This window comes from Nilaparvata lugens, chromosome 7, assembly GCF_014356525.2.
Source record: "Nilaparvata lugens isolate BPH chromosome 7, ASM1435652v1, whole genome shotgun sequence".
Classification (NCBI taxonomy): Eukaryota; Metazoa; Arthropoda; class Insecta; order Hemiptera; family Delphacidae; genus Nilaparvata; species Nilaparvata lugens.
In genome coordinates, this window is record NC_052510.1 from 48293263 (window position 1) to 48317549 (window position 24287).

A 24287-nucleotide genomic window follows, 5' to 3' on the forward strand; every position below is an offset into this window, starting at 1 on the left:
AGTTAGAGAGCAACTGCAGTATTGCAGTATGTACTTAACAAAACGTATTTTCATGATTTTACTTGATTTTTTCATTTGGGTGAAGAAACTAGTCGTGTGAATATAAAAGAAGAGATACCGATCCACTTACCTTATAGATTTAGAATTGAAAGCGTGGTGAAATTTGAGAGGCGTGTTGTCTTTGAGCCATGTGACCGAGGGTGTGGGTCTACCGTCCACTTCACAGAACAGCTCAACTACTTGTCCTTCTATCACTGACACATCTTCCGATAGAGATGTTATTTTTGGAGGCACTGAAAATATTAAAAAAGGTAACATTGTTAGAAAATAAATGCAAAGGGAAATATAATGAATTCTGATGGAGATGCTATTTTTGGAGGCACTGAAAATATTAAAAAAAAGTTAAGTTTGTAGTGTGAATGTTGATGTTGTGGAACTTTTCCATAATTGAATAAACTTAGGATGTTGTCAAAAATCCACTTTAATTAAATAAAAATTAAAAATTAATATTTTACTGGAGCATGCTTTCGTGTGTGTTGCTGATGATGTGTGAGCACACACGAAAGCATTCTCCTGTAAAATATTAATTTTTATTTAATTAAAGTGGATTTTTGACAACGTTCTAAGTCTATTCAAAAAAAGTTAACATTGTAAGAAAATAAATGCAAAGGTATAAATATAAGGAATTCTTATGGAGATTCTATTTTTGGAGGCACTGAAAATATTAAAAAAAGTTAACATTGTAAGAAAATAAATGCAAAGGTATAAATATAAGGAATTCTGATGGAGATGCGATTTTCGGAGGTAATGAAAATATTTTAAATGAATATTTTATTTTGCTAGAGAATAAATGCAAAGGTGAATAGAAGGAAATCAGACAGAGATGTTATTTTTGAAGGTACTGAGAATATTTCAAGTATGTAATAATGCAAGAAAATGAATGCAGAGGTGAATAAAATGATTGATAAAAGTAATTGATGAGAGAGGAATATACATATAATTCATATTCTTTTTATGATCTGTTTATATCAAACACAACATGAACCACATACGAAGTCTTCTCACAATTATTATAAATACGTCACCGATAACTTAGTACGATTCAAACTTTGTAACAATCAATTTTTCTCAAAACTTTATAGCTTCAGCATTTCCATATAAGTTAATTAACATACATTTTGATCACGAATTAATTGATGCAAGACATTGTTATCTTTTGGTTTATATTGATAGTACGAGGGCTATTTTTTTTCAACTTCCGATGGGGTATAAAAAAGAAACTAGTGAGAGTAATTGAATGAATTTATTATCAAAAGTTATTTACATTATTAGTTACTTCTCAACATAGTCACCATTCAGATTGAGGCATTTTTCATACCTGGGTACAAGCTTCTTAATACCTTGTTCATAGAAGTTAACCGCCAGTGATTTGAGATGGTTTTTCACAGCATCTTGCAGCGCATCGTCTGTTCGGAAGCTCTGTCCTCCTAGCATTTTCCTCAGTTCCGGGAAAAGGTGATAGTCGCTTGGTGCTAAGTCTGGGCTATACGCCGGATGGTCAAAAACGTCCCATTTAAACCCGTCAAGAAGACGCTTCGTCACAGCAGCACTGTGAGGACGGGCGTTGTCATGAATGAGCACCTCTCCCGATGTGAGCATTCCTCTCCTTTTGTTCTCAATAGCTCTCCGCAAACTATGTAATGTACCGCAGTATCCTTCTGTTTCATTCTACGGTGAATTTCTGCTGCGGATAACCCTTCAGCTTGCAAAAAACGAATTACACTTCGCAACTCACACTTGGCGGGAGATTCCATCATATTAGCCATGTTTATGTGTCGCTAGATGAACTGGTAATGACTACAGATGGCCGAAAACGAGTGAGGTTATAGTGTGAGATGTGCATAGTCAGCTGCCGCGCATTGTTGGCCAATGCCGCTCGCATTGCCTTCTAGCGGCACGATCGGAAGTTGAAAAAAAATAGCACTCGTATAAAGTATTTTAATAAGGTTACTAAAGTCATTCAATTGTTATAGAAATTACTAGTACACTCTTTTTACTTTTTTATATCAACACAACTAGTATCTAGGAAAGAACTAGTTTCTATTTCCAGAAAAATGAATTCTTTTTGACTTTTGAAAATTGCGTGAGTACCTCAAAACTATTCGTGTGAATATAAAAAAGTAAAAAGAGGGTGCTAGTAATTTCTATAATGATTATATTGATAGATTTAATGAAAAACTACGTCATATCTTATGAATTGTAATTTCATGTTTGACCGAGTATAAACTATTAAACTATTCAAATAAAATCTATGAAATGAAATCGTCAAATACCTTTTATATATTTTATTAATGAACATTTTTTTCATACAAAAAATGTACTTGATTTTTATTTCATTTCAATAATAATTGTAGCAGCCCTATAAAAGAAAAGTAGATGAAAATCTAGTGTATTGTATTTTGAAGAATCCAAAAAGTAGCCTAATTTGAAGACTCACCCAAGACCTGAAGAGATCTAGCCCGCCTGGCTGTACCGGCCAAATTGCCAGCTATGCAAACGTAGGTGCCCTCGTCTTCCAGGGTCACATTCACAAGGACTAATCCACCGTAGGTTTTCTTAGTTATTGACAAGTTTTCATCCTCACTCCCAGTTGGTTCCATTTGTTTGTCAGAAATATATGAGCCACTGTATGAAAACAAATAGGGTCGAACTGTTGACGAATTTGGTAAATGGTTCCATGTTTATTAGGACATACTATCTAAAAATCTAGTATATTAGAATGTGCATATAATTTTTCATTGAACTTCACTAAGATTGAAAATAAATTGGTTATTAATTATAAACAATTGATAATCGATTATTAGAATATTTTGTGTATTATAAAAAACAAGTTTTTTTTTATTGTATAGAATCATTAGTACCCTTTTTATTTTCTTTGGCGACAGGACCGATTTGATTTGGATGAATACTCAAAACCGATCATGTCGTCAAAGAAAATAAAAAGGGGGAAACTTACCAGTGATTGTATATAATAGAACCAATTTCGGGGGACCGAGCTTTGCTCTGGAGTGTAAAAGCATAGAAAATTTGTAACGAAAAATTGAATTTATAGTTAATATTTATTTATTCATTCATTTTCTCAGTCGTACAATTATTCTTACAGTTATGAGGAGGCACAACAGGCTTATGCCCAAAACTGTCCCTTTTCAAATTCATACTACAGTCCAAATCAATATCTAGGTTAAGCTACTATCACTCATCAAGATAACAATATTTATTCACACGTCAAAAAACAACCACATCATCAATATTACAAATAGATATACTATGAATTCGATTTACTATGATTTAATATGTTTGCTACAATATTTGTTAATATACTATTCACTATTCTACACTAACAGCATCTAGTTACTATTTTGGACTTTCTGAAGTAAACATGTTTTCTAAAATAACAGAAATAAACAAAAATAAGTTTCTCTTGCTGAATTTTTATTCTCGTGAGATCAACTGGATGATCCCACACACATGTACTCGTTCTCTCTCTTCCATTACGGTATCGACAGACGACAAAATTTCCAGCTGTTTTTCCAAGGACGTATTTATCCTTTTAATGTCCTTCAGCGAGTTATCCAAGGGTTGAGACCTAGTGCAATCGAATCTTCATATAATAAACCTACTTTGTTCCAAATTTCGTGAGAATCGTTAGAGCCGTTTTCGAGATCCGTTGAACCTAATTATATACCCATTATAACCATATAACCATATACATACATATATACAGAAACTGCTTCCTTAATACAATAGGATTAAGTAACCCTATAGAAATAAATAGAAACTATAATTTTATAACTTTTGAGTACCCTAAAACTGAGATAGAAAAGCACCAAAACTATCATTTTTTAAACATATTTGAACAAGTTTATTGACTTTTCTTTGTTATTATTTATCTTTACAGTACATCAGTACCTAAGTTATCTACTAATAAAATTGAAAGAAAATAAAAAGGGGAAACTTACCAGTGATTGTATATAATAGAACCAATATCGGGGGACCGAGCTTTGCTCTGGAGTGTAAAAGCATAGAAAATTTGTAACGAAAAATTGAATTTATAGTTAATATTTATTTATTCATTCCTTTTCTCAGTCGTGCAATTATTTTTACAGTTATGAGGAGGCACAACAGGCTTATGCCCAAAACTGTCCCTTTTCAAATTCATACTACAGTCCAAATCAATATCTAGGTTAAGCTACTATCACTCATCAAGATAACAATATTTATTCACACGTCAAAAAACAACCACATCATCAATTACAAATAGATATACTATGAATTCGATTTACTATGATTTAATATGTTTGCTACAATATTTGTTAATATACTATTCACTATTCTACACTAACAGCATCTAGTTACTATTTTGGACTTTCTGAAGTAAACATGTTTTCTAAAATAACAGAAATAAACAAAAATAAGTTTCTCTTGCTGAATTTTTCTTCTCGTGAGATCAACTGGATGATCCCTCACACATGTACTCGTTCTCTCTCTTCCATTACGGTATCGACAGACGACAAAATTTCCAGCTGTTTTTCCAAGGACGTATTTATCCTTTTAATGTCCTTCAGCGAGTTATCCAAGGGTTGAGACCTAGTGCAATCGAATCTTCATATAATAAACCTACTTTGTTCCAAATTTCGTGAGAATCGTTAGAGCCGTTTTCGAGATCCGTTGAACATAAATATATATCCATTATAACCATATAACCATATAAATACATATATACAGAAATTGCTTGCTTAATAGGATTAAGTAACCCTATAGAAATAAATAGAAAATATAATTTTATAACTTTTGAGTACCCTAAAACTGAGATAGAAATGCACCAAAACTATCATTTTTTAAACATATTTGAACAAGTTTATTGACTTTTCTTTGTTATTATTTACCTTCAAAGTACATCAGTACCTAAGTTATCTTCTAATAAAATTGAAAGTAAATAAATAGAATTCTAATTAATTATGTCTAGCGTTCAAAGCTTACGCTTTCATTGGACTTATATTCTCATTCAAGTAAGTTATCATAAGGCTAGGCGCACACTATTTAGTCAAGACAAGACTAGTCACGTTTAGTCACAATACTTCACATAGTTGCTTATGAAGACATGTCTGATTGCAATGACTAATCAGTGTGAGTTGCGTCATAAGCAACTATGTGAAGTATTGTGACTAAACATGTCTGATCATGTCTTGTCTTGACTAACTGGTGTACTCCTAGCGTCTATTGTTTTCAGTAGCGTGAATAAGCGATCAAGAAGAAATCATTGAAGTTTTAATTACTTGATTTGAACTAGTTGGTACTCTATATTGTCATTCATTGCCAAAATTATTAATCGTTATATGAATGAGAGATTTTTCAATATATATATTTTACAGAAAACTCACAGTGGCAACTGGTGATATCCAGGCCTTTCCCAGGAAAGTACTGGGGCGGGATCTCCAGTAGCTATACATGGAATTTCCACATTTTGGCCTAGTAGTCCTCTCACTTCATTGGGTGTATCTCCTAAAATTAATGGCTGTCCTGAGAACAGAAAAATATACTGAATTTCAATTAAACAATTATTCAACAGAAAGTGTAGAAAAGAATTTGATGGAATTTAAAATTAACCGATAATTAGGAATGTTATCATTCATCTGCTCTATCAATCGTTCAAAAATGATTTCTGTTAATGCCAAGACCAGGCACAGCGATATCAGATTGTCAAGTAAAGTTGCAAGTTGATTCAAGTTGCACAACAGAATTATTAAAAAAATGGGGACGTTAACACGCTCTACATAATCATGTGAATATAAAAAGAAAATATTCTCGGTAGTTATTCTGGTTATTCATTTTCTAAAATTATTCAATAGGCTACTGCAAACAATACCAAGAAACCAAAAGATTTATTTGAGAGATTAAAATAATATTCAATTATTGCAAAACTTACTAAACAGTTCCAGCTCTATTCTGATCCTATCTACTCCAGCCAGATTTGAAGCAGTACACTCATAGATTCCTGTTTGATTGGGTAGTAAACTATTCAGGACCAATGTGCCATCATCCTACAAATGAAAAAGAAAATGTTAATAATCAGGAAAATTGAGCCAAATTATTGGTTTTCAATATATATTTCATTCACGAGTGCAGGATTTGGTTTTGGATGGTGTGAGAGGACGAGGTAGACCTAGGATGAGGTGGGGAGATAGAATAGCGGCTGACTTGCGGGAGAGTGGTTGGAGGAAAGAGGAAGCATTGGATAGGGCTGCTTTGTGGAGAGGCAGACTAAGAGAAAGGAATGCCGACCCCATTTAAATGGGACAAGGCACAGCCAAAGAAGAAGAAGAATATATATATATATATATATATATATATATATATATAATATATATATATATATATATTCAATTCACAAACAATAACGATCATTAAGGTTGTATAATACATGTGAAATATTTTCAGGATTTCCAAGTTATAGTCCTATTGTAGAAATTTAGCTTTATTGATTGATTGATTCTTTATTACAATTGACAATGTATTGCCAGCTTCTTCAAATTTGAAAGACCACGTTGTAAATAATATTGTAAATTATGGATAAAATGAATGACATCTTAAATGAATAAGTCATCTAGTGGAAATAATAAGGAGCTCCAATAGAAAACTTCAACTGAACGCTCATATTAGAGATAATATACCATATTCACATGATTTCTTGATAATTTATTCTAATCTTAAAGTAATACAAATTCACAGAGCTTAACGTTGATTTATCAAATAGAGTTTCACTTTCAAGAACAGTATAATCTAATCGTTACTTGTGAATGAATGTTCGTGTAATGTGAATGAGTCGAACTTGTAATGAAATATTGTATTGAACGAAATAAAATTAATAAGATGAGTACTCACACTCATAGATAAAACAGAGTTGGTTTGATTGGTTGTTTGCAAGTGATGTCCATTGAAATACCATTTCTTCTCCGGGTATGGTCGACCATGTAATATAACACAAGGCATTTCAACTCTTTCGCCAAGCAAGAACTTCTTGATCTCTTTGGAATTTCCTTCTTGTTCTTGTGTCTTTTTGAGGAGTGGCTGTACTGTGAAAATAAACTATGTTCACTGTATCAACAACGAGAAAAGATGTAAAAACCACATCAGCAAGTAAATTTTCATAATGAAAAACTCACACTTTTATAATCATAATAGACAAACTATTGATGTGATTCAAGTTGAAAAGTACGGTTTTGAGTGAGGATTGAGTAATGCAATAGATGATATTTGTCGAACAAATTTGAAAATCTTGCGAAAGACTTTTCATTCCTATTTAAAATACATTATCATAGTATTACAGATATACTTTAATTATAGAGATATAGTATATATTTTTTTATAGAGATTACAGACAAAATAGCAATTATTGCTCTGTCAATATTTAATAATCATCAGTAACTGGTTGTTCACCAGAAGCTTCTTGATGCTACTAACTTATGGTCATCTTCAAATGGCTCCTACGAGGCCCATGGAAACCTTTAGCTATCAATTTTACTGCTTTTCCCAAAAAAGTATGTTTTTGGACCAATCGATATGAAAGTGTATCTAGTAAAGAGTCTCAATAATGAAAAAACTCACCAATTCCAGTTATCTTGACCTCAACCTCTGATGTTACAGACCCATAAATGTTCTCACCAACGCACGTGTAAACACCCTCATCTTCTTTTCTGGCATCTGTAATATACATGAAAAATACATTCGAATTTATATAGGTACCTTATTTTTCATATATGAATTTCTCGCTGTTGAGTGAACAACAGAATACATTTTCAATTGACGTAACCAATTTTTTCCAGAAGAACTTCAATCAGGGTTTGAATTTTTATTCATATCTATTCCTCAAGAGTACCGTAAAATGCCGTAAGAGTACCGAATGCTATGTGGCAAGTGTTAATAAGAATAAAGATGTTCATCAAGCTTAAGGAATCATTAATTTTTAGATATAAAATAGGAATCATCAGGGTTTGAATTTATATCCACATCTATATCTCAAGAGTACCGTACATTCAATGTTATGTGACAAGTGTTAATAAGAATAGAGATGTTCCTCAAGCTTGAACTCTTTCCACTTCGGTCTTTATTTAGAGTGAGTTTCGATCTCCCTCACTCTATAAGGTATTTTGCCCGGCGCCAAGCAAGAACTTCTTGATCTCTTTGGAATTTCCTTCTTGTTCTTGTGTCTTTTTGAGGAGTGGCTGTACTGTGAAAATAAACTATGTTCACTGTATCAACAAAGAGACAAGATGCAAAAAACACATCAGCAAGTAAATTTTCATAATGAAAAACTCACACTTTAATAATCATAGACTTGATTGATGTGGTTCAAGTTGAATCGTACCTACGGTCTTTGAATGAGGATTGAGTAAGGCAATGGAAGCTATTTGGAAATCATGAGAAAGCTTCATTTACATTCAAAATGCATAATAAATAAAGTACATTAATTTTTCATATAGATTATAGGCGAAATAACAATTGCTCTGACAATCTTTAATTAAAATCAGTAACTGGTAGTTGAAGTTCCTTACTGTTCCTTACTTCAGTAACTAGAAGTTCCTTAATGTTACGGTCATCCTTAAGGCTGTGCAAAGGCTAAAAATAAACGTTCTACTGGTGATATTTTTCAAAGTTTTTCGATTTGTATATCATCTAGTTATCAAAATGAAAAAGTTTTCTAAGGAAAACATTTTTTCCAATCATAACTTTTTGAGATACGAGTGCCTAGAGTTTAAATTTTTGGGACAGAAAATTTCAAATTCAGTAAGAGATAAATCCATGAGATTTAAAGGATTAATATCATGATATTGTTGATTGTATAAAACAAAAATTTTCTAGCAATATACATTTTTGAGAAAGTTATTCAATTTACTAAAAATGACCAAAAATATAAATTTTAGTTGAGTTATTTTTGGTAAATTGATTATCTTTCTCAAAAATTGATATTTTCAAAAAAAAAAAAGTCTTATACAATCAACAATACCATGAAGAATTTATCCTCTAAACCTCATGGATTTATCTCTTACCGAATTTGAAATGTTCAAAAATTTAAACTTTAGGCACTCATACCTCAAAAAGTAATGATCGCAAAAATGTTTTCCTGAGAAAACTTTTTCATTTTGATAGCTTGATGATATACAAATTGGAAAACTTTGAAAAATATCACCAGTAGAAATTTTATTTAAGCCTTTGCACAGCCTTAAATGGCTCTGTCTAGAAATAACCTACGAGCCTCATAAAAACCTTTTGGTATCAAACTCATTGCTCTTCTCATAACATTACATTTATGCACCAATCGTACAAATAAAAATATTAAATTTTTCAATAGGTAATGTAGAAAACTCACCAATTCCAGTTATCTTGACCTCAACCTCTGATGTCACAGACCCATAAATGTTCTCACCAACGCACGTGTAAACACCCTCATCTTCTTTTCTGGCATCTGTAATATACATGAAAAATACATTCGAATTTATATAGGTACCTTATTTTTCATATATGAATTTCTATAGTGAGGTCTATGTTATAATGACAGTATTTGATCAACTTTGGTTTTGCTATCCTTGTCTATCATTCGACAAAGACGGTGGTACTATCCTTTTCTAGGTCCACAACGATGACAATTATGTTTTTTACAGTGTAGAAATATAATTAGTTGATGCAGAGAATCGGCATCGCTATTCTTCTATCTTCATTCACTGACATTATAACGTGGACCACACTATAGCTGTTGGGTGAACAACAGAATACATTTTCAATTGACGTAACCAATTTTTTCCAGAAGAAATTCAATCAGGGTTTGAATTTCTATCCACATCTATTCCTCAAGACTACCGTAAAATGCCGTAAGAGTACCGAATTCTATGTGGCAAGTGTTAATAAGAATAGAGATGTTCATCAAACTTAAGGAATCATTAATTTTTAGATATAAAATAGGAATCATCAGGGTTTGAATTTATATCCACATCTATATCTCAAGAGTACCGTACATTCAATGTTATGTGACAAGTGTTAATAAGAATAGAGATGTTCCTCAAGCTTTAGGAATCATAGATTTTTATGAATCGTAGCCTTTGAAATTACAGTTATAATAGCATCACAATATATACTATATTGATAAGATCATGTTCTACAACAGTAGTGGTTCGAAATACAAAATAAGGCTTTAAAAATCTCAGTACCATATAATAGTTGATCTAAATAATAAGAAATAGTTCAATCTTGGAGTGATTGATAAACTCCATGTTAGAGTAGAAAAATTAATAACAGTTAAAAAACAGTTAATTAATAACAGTTAAAATTATTAACAGTTCCATTATGAAATTTAAGTTCACTTCTAAAAAATATATAGAAGAATAGGCTCCATTGAAAATGAACTCCTCAGTCTTTAGAAATACAAAAATGTTGTATCCCCTGATACAGAATACAAATTGCAGAAATAAAGTTCAACGAAACTTACTTGTTACATGCAGCTCGCCAGTTTCTGTTTTTATGAACCTCTCACTATCTAAAGGACGATAATCCTTACGAAACCAGGTTACTTTGGGCTCTGGATAGCCGACAACATTACAATACAGGAAACCGTCAGTCTCAATTTCAATATCGGTGCCTGAAAAAAAATATTGTTATTGATGTTCAATTCTACAACAGATATTACATCAAATACCATCGATTGCATGGTATAAGTATTAATGTAAGTACTAAGTGTCATACATGACATCAAAACCTATTCAATTTTTGAAATATTATTTTGTGAATTGGAGATCTGGTCGCGGATTTAATTATCAAATGTAATTGATAAAGCGAGAAGATCTCCAATGTACAAAGATGAAACGTGTGTTTTATCTCGTTTCGTGAAGGCAATATTATGGTTTTTAGCTTCATGCTATACAAACAAGAGTGAGTTGACTTTTGGTCTGTGAATCAAGGCTACTCATGTGTTTTTCACATAAATAGATTTGGAATTTTCTTTCGAGGCCCGTATTCCTTGAACCGTTTGTGAAGTTAGTTGTTGAGTTAAGGCATTCTGCCAGGAGTTACCTGAAGGATTCTGTCTTGAGAATTCAATTATAGGCTGTCGCAGTCCGGGCAGTTTAAACCTACATAATTGTATTTTCAGGATTTGAATCTTGTAGGGAAAGCTGGTGTTTTTGATTCAATCAGCTGGCAGAGTTTTTTTATATATTTTTTTTAATTTAAAATCGGGAGTGCTTCAACTGGACCTTGAGGAGCAGGCCAAGGGACTCTTTTTAAGGTAAAGTAAGATAATAGTTAATTGTACATTTAAATTTTTTTCAGATCTATAATTCTAAAAAGTAATTTTTGTTTTTTATTATCAAAAAAACTGAACGACCACATATCAGCTAAGCGAGTAGCCCTTATAAATTATTATCTGAATATTATAATCAGAAATTTTGATTATATGTTAAATAAAAACCGAAAGCAATAGATCCTTCTTCTTCTTCCCACCGTTACATATTTGGTGGAGGCGCCGTTACATAAGTGGTAAGTATAAGTGGTAATGGTACTATTCAACTACAATTGAATAGTGCTCTGCTATTCAAGATCAGAAAATAAAACATGAGAGTATTTTGAGATACTTTGGTTCCCACTTTCCCATGAATTAGTTTTGTAACTATTATAGCAATGAAATAGAAAATCATATACAAAATAACTAAATAACATTTACAAAAATGGAACTCTTCTCAGATCGGAAATGACGAATAATACAGTTTTAAACACAATTCATTGGAGTTATAATCATGTGTTATTCTAATATGATATAATATTATAATACCATATAACTTTTAGTCCTTCATATACTTCATGTTCCCATATAGTAAAAAATATAGTTATTACTCAATTCTAGAACCAGACGGTTCATACTTTTTGTATAATTTGAAGAATACTACTCACTGTTTGAAATACCATTGATGATTGGATTGCTGCCGACTTCCAATTTGATGAAATCCTCAGCTAATCCAAAAGCATTTTCAGCCTTGCACTTGTAGATTCCAGCCGAGCTCTTGTCAACTGAGGCAAGTTGCAAGCTGTTCTGGTTCATTACCTGAATAAAATTAAAAACTAATAATAAAATAAAACCAATAAAGGTTTGTAATAGAATAAAATACCTAATAATATATTGACCTAAACTAATTACTGAAGCAATATTATAATTGGTTTGAAATTAGGTGTTGTGAAATATTTGCAATGATTCCAACTCCTACTAGAACCACCCGAATTATTAGATGGTATATTTATTTTATTTTTCATTTGTTTTCATCGAGTACAATCATAGCACTATAGAAATGAACAACAGGCTCAAGTCCAACACTGTTTATATTCCTATTTATACAGGGTTGGGCAATGAAGTATGGAGGATTTGGAATTGCTATGACAAACTCATTTTTGAACAAAATCAAATTTCTTATCTGCTAGTGTGAACCCCAAAAAATGCCATTTTAATAACCAGAGAGTAACAGATACTAGTAAAATTAATTATGTACGAAATGGCATCCGTTTTTTCCGAAACACTCCTCGTCAACAGGACGTTGTGAGAAGTTGGTGACAGAGTGCCCTGCAGGAAATAATCTTGCCATATATGCCGTGGAGGCAACAACCTTGGTGGTTGAAGATTGGTTGTTTCTGTGTGTAATTGCTGGTTTTGTAGCAATATCAAGTGATTAATGGCTTGATAGGGTATTAATCGAAACTTCATAATGGGCCTTCATCACTTGTCAAGAAAACGTCACTGCCAATTAAGTTTGTTTTTTTGCTGAGTGGCACAATTTCCTTGATTTTTTCTGTTACTTGAGGAAGATGATTCAAGTTAGGTTCATTTATATTATTTGAGCCACCCAGTACAATTAGATAGTCATTTTCATCAAAGTCTTTAGTTTGTTCCCTAGCTGACTCTACAACTGCATTAATTGATGCACTTGGCTTGAAAAAACATTGGACATCAAATTTATTTTCAATCTTTTATCAAGGAGATCACTGCAATCACGTCCATGACTGGACGTCAGTAGCAGAACTCTCCCTTTCCTATCTTTATTTCCCTCAGCTATATTTTTGGTTGCTGTCTTCAAAACCTCACTGTACGTTTTATTTCGACCATTTTCAGAGCATTTCCCATCATTTAGGTTAGATTCTATTTTTTGCATTTGGACGGAGGTTCTATCATACATTTAGTATTATCAAATTTAGATTTTAGTTTCTTTATTTCCTCCGACATTAGACTACATTGATTTTTTAGATTTAGTATTTCTTTTTTATGGTCTTCATCTTGTAATTTTATAATCAGTTCCAAAGATTTAATTTCTTCTACCATCCCTAACCTTTCTTCCTCAGACGTTTTTAGAGTTACTTCTAATTGGTTTTTTAAATTAGTGTGGCTACTTTGTAGTTGAGCAACTTTTTGGCTAAAGTAGTTTGAGGAACTGGGGTTTTTGGTTTTGGCGTTTTTGAATTTTGGTTTTGGGAACGCGTAAGTACTCCCGCAATGTTTACATTTCTATTAATAACCTTCGGTGTTCTATTGAGCTCATCTTCCTATCTAAGAAATTATATTACTTGCAATAATAATAATTGATTTATAAATGATAGGATTTTAATTAGGTTATAATTTTAGTCAAGTAAACTATCTATGTTTATTTTTAAATCTCGAAAACCTAACCTCAAAATAACCTCTAAACGATGTTTGGCTTATAAAATAGAATTAAGAATTAAAATCTAAAACAAAATGATAAAACGTGATCAAGAAACAATTAATAATGAAATTAATACAAAATTTGTACTTATCCGTGACTATTTATAACACAAAATCTTCCAAAACCCAGGAGCAAAATTATGTATGACTTTCATTCACAAAACCTCAATGTCATCCCAATCATACATTAGGAATCATAGGAATCTTTAGGAATCATACATTTTTATGAATCGTAGACTTTGAAATTATAGTTATAATAGCATCACAATGTAAACTATATTGATAAGATCATGTTCTACAACAGTAGTGGTTCGAAATACAGAATAAGGCTTTAAAAATCTCAGTACCATATAGTAGTTAATCTGAATAATAAGAAATAGTTCAATCTTGGAGTGATTGATAAACTCCATGTTAGAGTAGAAAGTTTAATAGTTGATTTTCACAAGCTTTGCTTGAAGAGGGATGCAACAATATTATTTAGAATATGATATTTTATGTAAATATTCATTATTTTATAAAGAATTTGTATTTTATGTTTTAAGTATGAATTGTATATTAATTTTTGTTGACATTAATAAATTGAATTGAATGAATTGATTGCATTATGAAATTTAAGTTCGCTTCTAAAAAATATATAGAAATATATAGGTTCCATTGAAATGAGCTCCTCAGTCTTTGGAAATACAAAAATGTTGTATCCCCTGATACAAAATACAGTTTGCAGAAATAAAGTTCAACGAAACTTACTTGTTACATGCAGCTCGCCAGTTTCTGTTTTTATGAACCTCTCACTATCTAAAGGACGATAATCCTTACGAAACCAGGTTACTTTGGGCTCTGGATAGCCGACAACATTACAATACAGGAAACCGTCAGTCTCAATTTCAATATCGGTGCCTGAAAAAAAATATTGTTATTGATGTTCAATTCTACAACAGATATTACATGAAATACCATCGATTGCATGGTATAAGTATTAATGTAAGTACTAAGTGTCATACATGACATCAAAACCTATTCAATTTTTGAAATATTATTTTGTGAATTGGAGATCTGGTCGCGGATTTAATTATCAAATGTAATTGATAAAGCGAGAAGATCTCCAATGTACAAAGATGAAACGTGTGTTTTATCTCGTTTCGTGAAGGCAATATTATGGTTTTTAGCTCCATGCTATACAAACAAGAGTGAGTTGACTTTTGGTCTGTGAATCAAGGCTGCATGTGTTTTTCACATAAATAGATTTTGAATTTTCTTTCGAGGCCCGTATTCCTTGAACCGCTTGTGAAGTTAGTTGTTGAGTTAAGGCATTTGGCTACCTGAAGGATTCTGTTTTGAGAATTCAATTATAGGCTGTCGCAGTCCGGGCAGTTTAAACCTACATAATTGTATTTTCAGGATTTGAATCTTGTAGGGAAAGCTGGTGTTTTTCATCAGCTGGCAGAGATTTTTTATATATTTTTTTTTATTTAAAATCGGGAGAGCTTCAACTGGACCTTGAGGAGCAGGCCAAGGGACTCTTTCTAAGGTAAAGTAAGATAATAGTTAATTGTACATTTAAAAATTTTTCAGATCTATAATTCTAAATATTAATTTTTGTTTTTTTATTATCAAAAAAACTGAACGACCAAATATCAGCTAAGCGAGTAGCCCTTATAAATTATTATCTGAATATTATAATCAGAAACTTTGATTGTATTGTTAAATAAAAAGCGAAAGCAATAGATCCTTCTTCTTCTTTCCACCGTTACATATTTTGGTGGATGCGCCGTTACATAAGTGATAAGTATAAGTGGTAATGGTACTATTCAACTACAATTGAATAGTGCTCTGCTATTCAAGGTCAGAAAATAAAGCATGAGAGTATTTTGAGATACTTTGGTTCCCACTTTTCCATGAATTAGTTTTCTGACCATTATAGCAATGAAATAGAAAATAAGATACTAAATAGCTAAATCAAATTCTCAAGAATGGAACTCTTCTCAGATCGGAGATGACGAATCATACAGTTTTAAACACAATTCATTGGAATTATAAGCATGTCTTATTCTAATATGATATAATATTATAGTACCATATAAATTTTGGTTCTTCATATACTTCATGTTCCCATATAGTAAAAAATATAGTTATTACTCAATTCTAGAACCAGACGGTTCATACTTTTTGTATAATTTGAAGAATACTACTCACTGTTTGAAATACCATTGATGATTGGATTGCTGCCGACTTCCAATTTGATGAAATCCTCAGCTAATCCAAAAGCATTTTCAGCCTTGCACTTGTAGATTCCAGCCGAGCTCTTGTCAACTGAGGCAAGTAGCAAACTGTTCTGGTTCATTACCTGAATAAAATTAAAAGCTATACGGTGTTGAAAATTTGTAATAAAAAATATACTGTTAATAATTGATATCACATTTACCTAAATTGAATATAACAGCAATATCATAAGTTTATATAATTGGTTTGAGATCAAGCGTTCTAATATCTGCAATGATTCTCCTACTAAAGCCACCCAAATTATCAGACGGTAACACGGTATATTTATTTTTTAATTTATCTACATTGAGTATAATCATCACCACACTCAAGGAAAGGAACAACATGATGAAGCCCTAAACTGTTTAGATTCCAATTTATACTATATAATCAAAGTACTGAAAGTATTCCATCTACTTACGTATTCAGGCTGTTCAATACTGTTCTGCAGTATTTCTTGTGAATCTTTATACCATTTCACTTCTGGAGGCGGTTTTCCAGAAATGAGACACGTTAAAGTGGCAGGGTCTCCTTCTTTCACTAGGGACGACTTTTCCAACGCAACAGCAGTTGGTGTCTTTATAAGATGGACATCTGAGAACGCTTGACCTGAAAAACAAATAATTTTAAAATTTAAATTTGCAGTAACAATGACACATTATGTTCTGATAAATATATGGAAAGACTGATTGTGAGAGCTTTTCACGTACCGTTTGAACACATTTTTACAAAGTCATGATACAAGTTTAAATGATGAATTTAGATGAATTGAATATAGAATTATATAAAATAGAATTATAGTTTATAAAATAGAAATATAATACCCTTTAAAATTAATAAAATAATAAAACAAGAATTGGTACTATATTTATATTTTAAAAATACAAGAAAGTAGCCCTGAATTTATACATTTTAAAGAATTATAGTTATATAAATAAATATATTTTAAAGAATGATATAAATATTTCACATAATCATAGCTTGAAACAAGAAAATATTGAGTTATTAAAGAGAATTCAAAATCATATACATTAATAAGAATATTATCGTCATAAAGTTTGATTGATACCATAACATGTGGACTGAATAATTTTAAATGGCTATGATTACAATTATTTTGCAACTTTGATTTTTTGGTCAAGGAGAACTACTACAATTTCTATCTTCTAATTTAATAACCTATACATTTTAAAAATAAAATACTCACTAAAACCGACATCATTTATAGCTCTGCACTCATACCTCCCAGCGTCTTTCAACTGAGCGTTTTCTATTTGTAGTTTCAATAATGTATCATTGCTCCTTTCAATTTTAATGTGATAGTACTGAGCCTGTAATCAATATTAATTCATTGACAAGTGGCACACAGTATAAGATTTGCATAATTAATATAATTATAATAATTATGACTGTAAACTTTTTAACTAACTTCCTTCATACACTTAAATTCATCTCTTTTGAATAGTTAAATTTTTCATATAAGATGTCAATTATAAAAGTTTGAAATGTCAATGTCATATGTATAAATCAATATCAAATGTATAACTAAGATCAAAACAAAAAAAAGTTCAAAAATTATTATAATATTCAGAAAACTTGTCATTAAGTGATGTATATTATTTCATCATTCCATGCGAAATATTGATTGAGTGAAAAAATGATGTGTTATGGCTATCAATATAAAAGCAAGAATATTGTATGAAATGGAAAATATATAATTATGTGATGTATATTATTTCATCACTCCACGCGAAATATTGATTTTGTGAAAAAAATTGTTTGTTATAGCAATTACATGAAAATGTTGTATAAAATGGATAACCAATTCGACTTACAGTAAGTGCTCGACCATCTTTAAACCACATTATGTTGGGAACTGGTAAACCAGCGTCCAAGAAGCATTGCACATAAATATCTTCCCCTTCTTTGAACTGAATCAAATTCGGAATCACCGTAAGTTTGGGCACTTCCTCAACTTTTAAAAACGTTTCATCTTTGCTGATTCCACCTGGAAATTTAGAATCTTGCATCAACACAAAATTTATAAATTAGGTACTTACTTATAAATTGGAGAGAAACTGATTCAGTATAAATAGAACGATCTCAATTGGATATTATGATGATCTAGATTAGATTGTGAAATATGATAGAAATTAATAGTAATCTTGTGACCACCTACAAAATCCTATACCGTGTTACAATATTTCTCAAGAATCTCCATGAAATTCACTAAAGTATTCCAGACTAGAGGCGTTCCAGAAACATGATAAATAATTCTAGGTCAGGAGTGACTTATTATATGGTGCAAACTCACAAATGCAACTCTTAGGCTGGAGTGGATACACTGAAACAAACTGTGTTTGAACTATTTCGATGGTCCCAGAAAAATATTGATTATAATGACAGTATGTGCACTCAACATATTATCAATTATCACGATACGAATTGGCCAGTATTACTCATTCTCACCTTTCGATTTGGCCAGACATGTATACCATCCTTGATCAGATCTATCAACGTTTCTAATCGTCAAGTAGCCCTTGGTGCTTAAATTATACTTGGGAGAAGAATTCTGTTCATAGAAAATCTGTGTCAAATCTGAAAAATCATACAGTATTTGTTAAAATCCGTTCTAGTATATTTTTTCTCTCTATACACATTTCACCAATATACAAGAGGGTTCAACCAGAGAAAATACTAGGCTAAAACTTCAATGATAAGAACGTGTGCAGAGCACAGCATAATTATCGTGTTTATCTTTCTGAAGTTTTAGTTTCAATTTTTATAACATATAACCAACGAGTATATTTCACACAAATAAAATTATTATTCAACAGGAATTGAATTGACAATTTATTATAATAAGTTGATTCAAGTCTTCAACAACCAATAAATAACTTACCAAGAAATTGAAAAGGATTTCGTTCTTCAACAACTAATATAACATCATAAGAAATTTCGTTTTCAATAATGATACTCCCACAAGAAAGAGTCATTGTTTGACTCTCTTGAAGGCGTCTCTTCACATCTAATCTACCTTGATTAATGGAAATTCATATTATTAGTAAATAATTGAAAAATAATAACTTGCTTGTTTCTTCCGGGATTCGTCCTGGAACCCAAACTAGTTCGTAATGTGGAGGGACATTGTAAGCGTGGCACTTCAATACAACTTCTGTCGGACCATCAACCACAACTTTTCTCTCCTTATCGACTATGATTTTCGGTATCTCATAAACTTGCACTGCAGTTTCCACCTCATCTAGGAAATACAATAAAGTGATAAGATTTTATTAGTAATTAACAATTTAGCTTCTTATAAATATTCGACTGACAATATTTCATTGTTTCATCAGAAAAGAAAGAAGACAGAAATAATAATTTGAAATGAATGAATGAATGATTTTTATTTCCCAAAATAAACAAAAACAAAACATTATAATACAACACTTTACAGCAAAGAGAAACGCTAATGAGATTTACAAAACAGTGTATAATATAGAAAAATACATAATAATAAATGTTAATCTATGCAAAAAAGTACAGTACACTAACTCAAGAGGAAAATATTAATACCTGCATAGACGTTGAACCTGTGAGCAGATATGAGTCCTATAATAGAATTCAATAGTAGTTGAGAGTGAAGTTGGGAAAAATAAATGAGAAGAAAAAACAACTCAGAATTAGCGGTTAAAAATAGTAATTGAGAGGAAAAGAGAAAAAAAACTAAGAAGAGAGAGACAGGTTAATCCAGAAATTTTTATGTTTTTTTTAAATATTGCATCTAATAAAAATTAGATATTTTTATTCAATACACCAGACAAATCACAGCGTAATCTGATTAAGTATTTTAGGATATGGGTCACTCGAGTTTTAATTGGAAGAAATATATATCGACGTTCCAAAAAGAAAAAATGAAAAGGAGACAAATACGGACATTTATAATAAGTAACGTTATTGGAATAGTTTCTCATCAAGCTTGTAATCTAATATGTATTTATCTATAATCTTACTTAAATTGTAAGTAGTTGCAATACCCAGTACCTCACCAGGAAGAAAATTGACTAATTTATTTGCTACAAATACAAATTGTCTACAGCATACCTCGAGAACAGTACGGTCAAAATTATAGGTTGTACTAGATGGTCTTAAATTATATTGAGTCACACGGAGATCTAATTTGTTTTTATTTTTTATGATATAAAGGATGAGGCTTTTTGAATACAGCTGTCTAACGGTTAGAACTTTGAAATCGGTAAATAGATCGTTGGTTGGGTACAGTCTGGGTTTGGAAGATATAGCTTTAATTAAAAATTTCTGTGTAATGAACAATTTATTGAAATGATTTTTATAATGATTGAACACTGTTACGGGTATCATAAATGTTGCAGAAAATTGTGTTTTTATCTTGTGATTGAGATGTGACTCGAATACAATTTAATATTTTCAAGTAAAATTAGGATTTCAAATAATTGAACACTGTTACGGGTAAGGTATCAGAAATGTTGCAGAATTGTGTTTTTATCTTGTGATTGAGATGTGACTTAAATACAATTTAATTTTTTCTAGAAAATTGGGAGAACAACTGAATGTTACACTCACCGTTTCCAACTTCGTTTTCAGCCTCACATTTGTAAACTCCCTCATCTGACTTTTGAATTCCACTCAAAATTAACTCTGATTGATTGTTTCCTTCTACAATTTTCCATCTTGGATTGTTGCCCTGAAAATATATTTGTTTATTTCATTCATTTATTGAATTGAATTGAATTGAATTATTCATATCATGATAATTTTGACGTGACAACGTCTTATAAATTGGTTTGCCGGGAGACACTTCAAGAAACTGCGTTACGTTCCCACGTTATGCGCTCACAATGAGAGCGAGTGAGAGCGTTAGTTTCGGTTCACGGTCGTCTGGAAAGAGCACGAATAGGAGCAGTGGCGAGCAACGCTCGCAGCAGCAAGCCCAGCAACCCGAAGCATTCACCTGGAGAGAGAGTGAAACGGAGCAGTCAACCTGCGCAGGCGCCGCAAGCAATCTCCTGCGACTGCGCCACTAATTCAAAATGTCAAGTCAATGGTTGTCTCTCTCGCTCTTAGGTGGGCGCGGGCTAACCATGCCCGAGTGGAAGGAACGCGTGCCTCTCACTCACTCTCATTGTGAGTTATTTATATTCGTTTACTACTTCTAATTTGTCTTCTCCATAATACCACTTCTCATTTCTGCCCAATCTTCCACCTTTTCGAAACACCATTACCTTAGATTTTGCCATATTCAGCGTAAGATTCCAGCGTATGCAGTAGTTCCGCAGCTCATTTATCATTATTTGTAGCATTGTAGCACTGTCTGAGAATATTACCAAGTCATCTGCATATAGTAGGCTATTGATTCTGAATCCATCTATTGTCAAGCCTCCCCTATAGACTCACATATGTCATGAATAAACAGCAGGAATAATAAGGAGATAACAGGCAGCCCTGTTTTAAGCCACTCTCGATATTAAAACCATGTGTTATACCTCCATTACACCAAATCACGGCATTTGTATCATTATACAAGTTTCTTATCAAACGATCGCATTTATTTATTTTTTTTTTTTTATTTATTTTTTTTTTTTTTTATAGTTTATTCTCTGCATTTACATATTGTATCAAATATGTTTCACAGTCGTCATACATAATAGACTATATAAAATTTCAATTTCATGAGAATTTACAAATTTAAATGTAAGATAACGTAATAAATACATTTATACATATGTGATGTGAATACCATCGTAAATAATCGCAAATAACATTTTAAGCACCTCTCTGATCAAAAGTTCCACCACACTGTAAAAACACATTTCTATTAGCCAGTTCTTCAATTTATTCTTAAACAAAACTTTGGATTCAATTGTAGATAATATAGGTGGGAGAGAATTCAATATTTTTCTGCTCATGTGATCAGGACTACTTTGGAAAAACGAAGTTCTATGTACATCCAGTCTTAGAGCATTCCTAGACCTCGTGTTGTAGCTATGAATGTCCGATCCTCTAGCCCAGGAAGCTCTATGTTTAAATCCATGTAGTGCAGCCTCGAGTATGTATAGACAGGGAAGAGTGAGAATTCTGGCGCTTTGGAACAGGGGCCTACAAGGGGTTCTGGGAGGTTTCCCAAGCATCATCCTGACTACTCGCTTTTGTGATCTGAATACTCTGCCGAGTCCAGTTGAAGAGCCCCAGAATATCAAGCCGTATGTCAGTAGAGGTTGGAAGTATCCATAATAAGCCGCGAACACTACGCTCTTGTTCATATTCAACGTTAATCTTGAGATAGCAAATGTCGCTCTGCTCAGTCGTTTCACAACTTCGTCAACATGATTGTTCCACCTCAAACAAGCATCAACCTCAATTCCCAGAAAGCCACAAGCACCTTGTGTTTGATTTCTTTCGAATCCATCTTGAAATCCAGTAAATTAGGGAATGCAGGGCGGTTGGAATCATTAATTATTGAAAAATTGACAAAACAGGTCTTCTCCACGTTGACTTTGAGTCTGTTTGCCCTGCACCAATTCTCGATGCTTTCTATGACGAGCTCTCCCTGCCTTAGAAGTTGCTGCAGATTATTTCCGACAACAAGAAAGTTCGCATCATCTGCAAATAGAACACTACTGGCAACAGGTACATTACTGGGTAAATCATTTATAAACAATGAAAATAATACAGGACCGAGAACTGTCCCCTGTGGTACTCCTCTCTTTATCTGGCAAGCTTTCGATCTGTATTTATGATTCACTATTTTCTGTTTTGTGTCTTCAATTTCTACAATCTGCAATCTATCCGTTGTGAATGATTTCAGCCATTTTAGTGCTGAACCTCTAAAACCATAATGTCGCAACTTCTCTATCAAAATATCGTGCTCAATACTATCGAATGCTCGTTGGAAATCGATAAAGAAACCCAAAGCCTTTTTTTCAGTATCCAGTGACTTGTATATTCGGCAAAGGAAGTTATTAATGGCATCGATAGTCGACTTTCCGTGTCGAAACCCGAACTGACTTGAAGAGAGAATTCCATTTACTTCAAGGTGCTCTGCACTGCAACGGTTGTTATAGCCAATTTCTCATACAACTTAGCAAATGAGCTCGTGACTGATATTGGTCGAAAGTTGCTTACTTCTGAAGTGGATCCTTTTTTATGAACTGGAATAACTTTCCCCACCTTCAATTGACAAGGAAACGTTCCTGAGCTGAATGATAAATTGATAAGCTTTGTTGTTATACTTCTTATTGGCTCGAAACACTCCTTCAATATACTGCTTGGAATATCATCCACTCCACTCGACATTTTGCTCTTGACATTTTTCAAGGCTGAAGAAACCTCCTCCTCTGAAAATTTAGGAAATCTATCTAAGGTGGCGCCTACGTACATACGTCATTTGAAAGACCCAAACCGTGTAGTTTATACAATAGAGCCTCTCTATCCACAAGATCGAATGCGGATTTGTAATCGATAAAGAAGCAGTAAGTTTTTTTTCTTTTCAACGCTCAGCTTATAATGAATTATACTATGCAGAACAAACACATTATCTACAGTCGAATAGCCCCTCCTGAAACCCGCCTGATTCTCCACCAATACATTCCCACCTTCTACCCATTTTTCCATTCTTCTCAAAAATATTCCTGAAAAAATCTTAGCTGCTGAGTTGACAAATGAAATCGCTCTGTAGTTAGCAACGTCCATGTTGTCGCCTTTTTTGTGGAGTGGAAATATAATTGATCTAACAAAAGCTGTAGGCACTGATTCGCTGTCTAAGATATTATTGAAAAAGGTTAGTAGTAGTTCCCTGTACTCAGTAGGCGAATTTTTATAAAATTCTGCCGGTATTCTGTCGTATCCGGGTGCCTTATTTCCGCGGAGTTTCTTCAAAGCGCAGTCGAGTTCATTCATTTCAATCATCTTATCTAATTGGTAATCTTCAATATTATATATATTGAATCAATATTTATATATATTGGGGTATATTGAATCGGAGGAACTTGAACGTTTTGGTCGGTTTTTCATAAAAAGATTGCTCTCCCTGCCAATGAATACTCCTGACTATGTGTTATACTTGGAATCAGGGGTGGATAAAATGTGGTTGACTACCTTATGCCAGCATTTGAATTATATATTGAAAACTTTGGCTATGCCCGCCGAAAGATTCCCACGAATTATTTCGGAAATTTCTATTAGAAAGAAATGTGGCTGGTAT

The 24287-nt window shown here is 32.4% G+C and overlaps 1 protein-coding gene across 1 annotated transcript in view; it reads right to left on the bottom strand.

Moving 5' to 3' along the window:
* LOC111052975 (hemicentin-1-like) overlaps nt 1-24287 on the bottom strand; it is a 54310-nt gene that overhangs the window by 12800 nt on the left and 17223 nt on the right. Inside the window, exons 12-27 of the mRNA XM_039431959.1 lie at nt 20651-20771; nt 19140-19310; nt 18518-18646; nt 17884-18056; nt 17256-17379; nt 16470-16657; nt 11998-12148; nt 10541-10690; nt 9428-9523; nt 8219-8287; nt 7666-7761; nt 6943-7133; nt 5987-6101; nt 5442-5580; nt 2498-2685; nt 131-293 (exon numbers count right to left, since the gene is read on the bottom strand). Of these exons, the coding sequence (XP_039287893.1) occupies nt 131-293; nt 2498-2685; nt 5442-5580; nt 5987-6101; nt 6943-7133; nt 7666-7761; nt 8219-8287; nt 9428-9523; nt 10541-10690; nt 11998-12148; nt 16470-16657; nt 17256-17379; nt 17884-18056; nt 18518-18646; nt 19140-19310; nt 20651-20771 (2264 nt within the window). The remainder of the gene's footprint in view (nt 1-130; nt 294-2497; nt 2686-5441; nt 5581-5986; nt 6102-6942; nt 7134-7665; nt 7762-8218; nt 8288-9427; nt 9524-10540; nt 10691-11997; nt 12149-16469; nt 16658-17255; nt 17380-17883; nt 18057-18517; nt 18647-19139; nt 19311-20650; nt 20772-24287) is intronic.